This window comes from Andrographis paniculata, unplaced genomic scaffold, assembly GCF_009805555.1.
Source record: "Andrographis paniculata isolate CXL003 unplaced genomic scaffold, ASM980555v1 Contig59END, whole genome shotgun sequence".
In the NCBI taxonomy this organism is placed as follows: Eukaryota; Viridiplantae; Streptophyta; class Magnoliopsida; order Lamiales; family Acanthaceae; genus Andrographis; species Andrographis paniculata.
This window is the reverse complement of record NW_026137594.1, coordinates 2,231,156-2,238,490: the sequence shown is the minus strand read 5'-3', so window position 1 is coordinate 2,238,490 and position 7,335 is coordinate 2,231,156. Positions and strand designations below refer to the sequence as shown.

The window sequence follows — 7,335 nt, the reverse complement described above, 5'->3', positions numbered from 1 at the left end:
AAGATTATATGTTTTTTCAATAATGGGTGAAAAAGATGTGTGTGGCTTTCGTCTTCCAGATTAGATGGAAACCCTTTAAGTTAACCCCACTATATATATCTTTTAGATGTCGAAAGGACTTGTTTCCATTTTTGAATTCACTGTAAGAAAAAAAGATCAGTGTGTGGCTTGGCTTATCCATGGAAGACACACCTCTCACCACTATTGGAATTTGCTGAATGGGATCCCACTTATTACATCTTTTAATATCTTAGGGTTTGTTTGGACACAGGTTTTTGGGACTTTTGTTTTTGAAATACCTAGTAAAAAAAATTGTTTGATCTTAAAAGTTTTTAAATTTAAAAAGTATAAAATTTGTATATATTTTTACTAAAAAAATTAAATGATTTTTTTTTTTTTTTTAACGACAATTGAAAAAAAAAAAGTTAATATAAATTTAAATGATGTGAGAGTCTTAAATTTATAACTGTTGAAAAGATTCTTTGAACTAGAATAATGTCGTGTATACTAACATGGAAACCATAGCTGATATAAACTAATCATGTAACAATTTGTAGATTGATGTAGATTTTCTTTCTTTTTTTTTTTTAAATAAATATACGAACAAAATAATAGCGAATGTTACTTACGCCTATTATGTAGATGGGGTTCGAAGATAAACCTATACCTTTAATTCTTAGACAAGATTGGAAAAAAGGGCAGATATGATTTATTTTATGTCTTTTTATTTAGAAATGAAACAATATTTATTTTTATATAATTAATACAAGGTCATTGGCATAATACAATTATGTGCATGCTTTGAAAGAATACATTAAACTTTTCACTTCATTTTTATAAGTTATAATATTTATTTCTAACAAGATCATTAGTGTAAGTAACAAAAGTATGATTCTTGTTCATTATTATTGTTAAACGAAAAATAAAAAATAAAAAAATATTCTATGAGGGTTTTATGCTAATTATATTGTATTTTTTTTCTAATAAAATCTAATTATGGAGTATATTTAATAGTTTAGACTAGGAAAAGGAAAATTTGTGTTCGATTAACTAGTCGAACAAACAGAATCCACGTATGATGTCTGTTGGAAAAATCAAACCTAGGTTTCTCCAAAGTATTGGGTCTCACGAGCTTAGCTAGTCTGTGCAGACAAACTAATTTCTTCATCCCTAAGCTTGATCCCATTAGTGCATCATGACTCAAAAGGTAAACATGAAATGACAATTTTGCCCCCAGTCTGTTGCTACACTGAAAGCATAAATACCCCTCTCATGTCCTCCTACTCTCCCCTTTCCCTCTTCCTTGATTTTCCAACCATGTTTTCAGGTTCTTCTGTCGGTCTATGCCCCCCTTCCGAACCGGGTTTTCTTGACTGGGAGTTGATTAGTAATGAACCGCTGTTCTTCCTTCACGAAGCGGATCCGATTTTGTTCGGCCCATCTGAACCGGTCAGCTCAAACTCCGGTTCCGATGCTGCCAAGGACCGGGATGGGGTGGAGCGGTTTGGGTGCGGTTCATACGAACCGGATAAGAGTAATAATAGTAAGAATTTAAGCCCCGCCGGTTCGGCCGGGCTAGGGTTGACGGAGGAGCGGAAGCGGCGGCGGATGCTGTCGAACCGGGCGTCGGCTCAGCGGTCGCGGCAGAGGAAACAGCAGCACTTGAAGGAGTTGAGGTGTCGCGTGAACCGGTTTAAGGTGGTGAACCGGAAAGTGATGGGGGAACTCCGGTTCGTTCTGGGTCAGACCGAGTTTGTTATCAGACAGAATGAATGCCTGCAGGCGGAGGCGGTGGTGCTCCGGCGGAGACTCTCCGATATGCGGCGGCTGCTTATTGCACGGCAGCTTCAGCAGCAGTACTATTTGAACAATTTGTCGCCGGCCGCCGTCTGCATGGCCGCAATGCATTGATTGATATGATCGCCGGCCGGCGGCCGCCATTAATGAGCAGTTGCAGAATTATTCAATCTCTTAATTTGACTGAGTAAATAAAACTAGCTCATCCATGGAGGAGCGGAAGAGTGCCTTCATTTATATATATATATATATATATGTATGTATTTATAAATGGAAAACTAGAACTCTCTCTCTCTCTCCCCCTTTCTCACTCACTCTCTCTCTCTAGGGTTTGTGAAGTGTGCTACTGGCAGTGTAAATTACAAAATCATATTGGGATAATTATGAAATTGATTCGAAAATGGATATATTGTTTGTTGTGGTTTTCTTTTTTTGTCAAAAAAAAAAGAAGAAAAAAAGAGTGTTGTTAATTACTTGGTCGTATTCTTTGGAGCCAACAACTAATTGGCATTATTTCCAAAAATATTAATTATCCGATAAAGAAATCTTATTAAATAAAAATCAACAACTAATTAATAAAAACTAACAATTCAGACACACAAAACCTAATTTAAATTTTCTATAACAATATACTTACATAATAAGTTTTCATACCTAACAACAAAAACATTAAAAATAAATAAATGCTAAACGAAAAAACCTATGCGATATTGATATACAGGAAATCGGTCCTTAGCTTGTTCTTTATTTTTGTTTTCTTTCAAAATAATCAAATTAGATATTTAGTTTTTATTCAAAATATTACATCATAAATCAATTGATCAATCAACATGTTACATCAGATACATAGGGTTTGTGCTTCTTACTTCTTCTTCTTCTTCTTCTTCTTCTTTTTTTTTTTTTTTTTTTTTTTTTTTTTTTTTTTATGTGTGTGCATGTGCTTTAATTTAAGCTAGTTTTGATAGTATTTTTTCCAAAGGTAAAATAGTTATTGAACACGGTCTTTTTAATAAAAAATTAATATGGTATAATATAATTTTTTTTATGACGTGGGAATCCGCAGGTACTACCCGAAAATGCGCACTGAGTAAAAATATTAATAAAAAATTAATATGTTATAATTAATATGGTATAATATAATATTAATATGGTATAATATAATTTTGAAGGACAAGTGGTGGGTTATATGGCAAAAAATAGTAGTATGTTTTAAATTTTTTACTATATAATCTTATCTTTTTGGATAAACTGTTTTTTTTAGTCTTGTATCTGACATCTTTTATTATTTTTAGATTTTAAATGGATCCAATCTGAAAATAGTTTTGTACATAAATTTTTTTTGCTAAAATGGTCCTCATGTGCCGTACTTGCCATGCTGGTCCGCCGTCGCTGATGTGGCGTTGACGCGGCTGACATATCATCGCTACGTAGATGTCACGTCAGCGACACGTGAAATTGTTTTCTTATTTAATATTTTACAAAATGTCTAGGTAAACTATTTTTTTTAGTATCGTATATATTATCTCATTTATTATTTTTAGGACATTTAAATGGATATTGTCTCAAAATAGTTCTGCAAGTAAAATTTTTTCGCTAAAATGGTCCTCCAATATGACTACATGACGATGACATATTAGCCACATCAGCAACGGTTGCCAGCGTGGCGAGTCGGGCACCGGATGACCATTTTAGCGAAAAATTTTGCTCACAAAATTATTTTCAAACAGAGTTAACTTAAAGTTCTAAAATAATAAAGGTGATCAAATACAAAACTAAAAAAATAATTTACTCCATCTTTTTTAATATTAAAAAAAAAATATTTTATATATAATTAATTATCACAATTAACTACTACTTATTTTATAAAGAAGAGCAACAAAACAAAAACCTACAAAATATAAAAGAACATATCCATACATATTATATACTATTATAAAAGGAATAGTTACTCCGCATTTTGTTTTATAATATGAGAATTCGTAATCGTTATTTTTATTTTAGTGCGCGACTAAGTAGCCGGTCGCAGAAACCTCCAACTTTATTTGACTGAGACGTCATGCATGTGATCCTGAAATTAAACTACACATGATCAATCACATAAAGTCGAAATGATACAATATATATATATATGTATGTATATATTTATCTTATCAAAAGCAAATATGCCAATCTCTCTCTCTCTCTCTCTCTCTGTATATATATGTATGTATATATAATAGTTATATGTGTGGTTATATATGTAGTTAAGTGGATGTTATTGACAGGTAATGCAAAGAAGAGGAATAAAGTTGAAGACAGCAAAATATTGTTGAAGGTATAGAAGAAAACAAAGATAATACTGAAAGGATATGCTGTTGTTTCTTTATTGGGCTAACTATCTATACATAATGGGGGGGTGGGGGGGGGGGTGGGGGGTTGGGTTGGGAATTAACTTTAAAAATAAATAAATAAATAATAAAATTAGAAGGAAAATAAAAGTTAAAATGCAAAATAATAGAAGTATTGGAAGCAGTTTTGATTATAAGTTAAAAATATATGGTTTACTTACCAGTGTTTTATTTTTAATTTGTTTTATAAGTATTTTTAAAATAAAATAATTATTTTATGTGATTTTTAAATAAAAGATAATAATTTGTATTTTTTTACTAAAAAAGAAACTAGAATAAATTTATATAAGAATCAAGAAAAACAAAATAAAAATAAATTTGAATGAATAAGTAAATATTACTCGAGTAGAATAAATACATAATGTTATAATTAGTAATATTTTCAAAATAGTGTTGTAAATGAAAAAGATAATTTTGTACTTATAACTACTTTAACTTTATTTGCTTTCAGTTATGCTTTTTAATTAAATAGGGATAAAAATGTGTCGGAGTAGACGCATGTCCCGGCTTATTTAGAGTCATATATTTTGGAGGTAAGTAGAATTTAAGTGTATTGCTTATACTATTCATATAAATAAATATGCACATTTATTTTTAATCTATTTAAAAAAAAAAATTAGAGTTAAACGTACTTGTTTTTTTTTTTATAGATAAAAAATTCATTGTTGTAATTGCCCTAACTCTTCTTTACTTGATTTGATGACACACTTAAAAGTAAAAACGTACGTGCACTTAAATAATTAGCTCAATGATATACTTTATATTATGATTATGACAATGAAAAATAAATATTATACCAATAAAAATAATTTATTTTGATATATTGTGTTATGATTTTAGAGGTGTCAATTTTGAACACAATAAAAAATATAAATGTTCGACATGAACACTTATGCTGGAAATTAGTTATTTCGAATTTAATAAAAAATAAAATTGACTTGCACCAGAAATGAAAATAAAACACGTTTGATTAAATCAAGTTTCGAAATAAATAAATAAATATGTATGTAAAGATTTAGACTGTGTTCGTTTTTAAAATATACACACAATTTCCAAAAAGAATAAAAATAAAAATGATAAGTACGTATATTCATTATTTTATATTACATATACAATTTATATTACATATACAATTTCTTATGTGTTATATATATATATATATAAATTTTTTCAAATAATTTTACAAAACAAATACACACCCTTAAAGTCAGAGCCTGGAACACTAATTCACTTAATTTTTAATGATGATACTTATTTTCAAATTAATATTGACTTATATTTAGGCTTTTGGAATTATTTAACTGTTTTGACAATATAACTATTAGATTATTGTTATTTTTATTAATGATTTTGTTGATAAACATTGGTCATAATATATACTTTATAAATTATGAAATATCTATAAATTTAGTTTTTATATGGTTTTTTTTTTCTTTAATTGTTTCTATTAAATTAGTTGGAAAATTTTCAAGTTTCAATATTTTTTTAGTGTACTTCATGTCAGGTATTGTCTTCGTTTCAAGTTATCAATTGACTTGGAATAAAAATAAACCTACCTTAGTTTGAAAAGAAATAATAAAATAATGTAAAAATCAACTAATTCTTTTTTTTTTTAAATAAAAAAGTAAAGTAGGAATCTGCAATCGCTACTCGTCGAGTGCACTTTGGGTAAATCCCTGGCCGAACCTAATACTTTTGTGAACAGCGGTGCAAGATAGGCGGATCAGAATATCATTGGAGGGAGTCAGGAAACAAGTCCCTTTGTGACCAGCGGTGTAAGATATGCAAATCAGAATATCACTGGAGGGGTCAGCAAACAGGTCCCTTTGTGAACAGCGGTGCAAGATAGGCGGATCAGAATATCATTGGAGGGAGTCAGGAAATAAGTCCCTTTGTGAACAGTGGTGCAAGATATGCAGATCAGAATATCACTGGAGGGGTCAGAAAACAAGTCCCTTTGTGAATAGCGGTGCAAGATAGGCGGATTAGAATATCATAAGAGGGAGTCAGGAAACAAGTCCCTTTATGAACAGCGGTGCAAGATATACGGATCTGAATATCACTGGAGGGGGTCAGACAACAAATCCCTTTGTGATAAGCGGTGCAAGATAAGCTGATCGAAATATATGGTAAAACACATATGTTATATGATCTTTGATTTGAGCGAGTGATTGCAAATTCGAGTCCCACATTGAAAGATTTGAAAAAAAATAAAATCCAACACCTTGTAAGTTCTACATTAACTTTCTTAGTACGAGACTTTTTTGGATAAAAATAAAAAATAAATTAACAATATCATACTAGTATTGAATTGAATATCATCACAACACCTTCAAGTAGCCTTGTTTCATTAATCTCTTAATGGAAATTGATTACCTCTCCACTTTCTATAATCTCGTTTTTGTCTTCTTCATTTTGGTGTACCTAAGAGTATTCTTTGTAGCACACCTAAACTATATCGAAAATTATAAATTTATGTGTTGTATTTTTTATATACTTATTTTATATTTTACCTACTACTAAGTCCAATAGAATCACGACACAAATAAATACGAACGAAAAGAGGTGGAACAAAATTGAAATACAATTATTATATATTGTGGAAAAATTAAAAGGCAACAATTTATTTATTCATTGATTAATCTAAAAGGCAGTCGAATGTGGTGCCTGAATTGATTTTTTTTTTTTTTTTTATGTGAACGAGACGAGGTTACGTTATAATTATATGTCCTTTTCAATTAAAATAAATTTTATTAAAGCAACGAATTAAGAACTCTTTTTTATCTTTAGCATTTAATTACATTTAATTGGTTGGTTTTGCATCAAGAATCAATTAAATATATATATATATATATATCATCTTTAATCTAATCGACTTTTAGTAATGAATTTGGGGTTATGACTTTATAGTGTTATTTGAAAAACGACAAATGAAATTGAAAGTAGTATTCCAATTAACTACGCAATTAATTAATTAGTGATAATTTAAAGAGGAATTGAATATTTGGAGTCACTTTAATTGATTTTCTATGGCTAGAATTTATTAAATATTTGTTTATTTAAAAAAGAGTTGGTATTTGCCACTGAATGGTTGTTGATTGCATTCCAATTATGCCATATATAATTTCGGTGGCAAATATTTATTAAAAGC

General features: G+C 29.7%; 1 protein-coding gene across 1 annotated transcript; it reads left to right on the top strand.

Annotated features, from left to right (window-relative positions):
* The first annotated feature begins 1,087 nt into the window (after positions 1 to 1,087).
* On the top strand, positions 1,088 to 2,142 carry LOC127258446 (basic leucine zipper 9-like). Its single transcript, XM_051285288.1, has one exon. It carries the CDS (start codon positions 1,219 to 1,221, stop codon positions 1,909 to 1,911), a length of 693 nt encoding a protein of 230 aa, XP_051141245.1. The 5' UTR covers positions 1,088 to 1,218; the 3' UTR covers positions 1,912 to 2,142.
* The last annotated feature ends 5,193 nt before the right edge of the window (positions 2,143 to 7,335 follow it).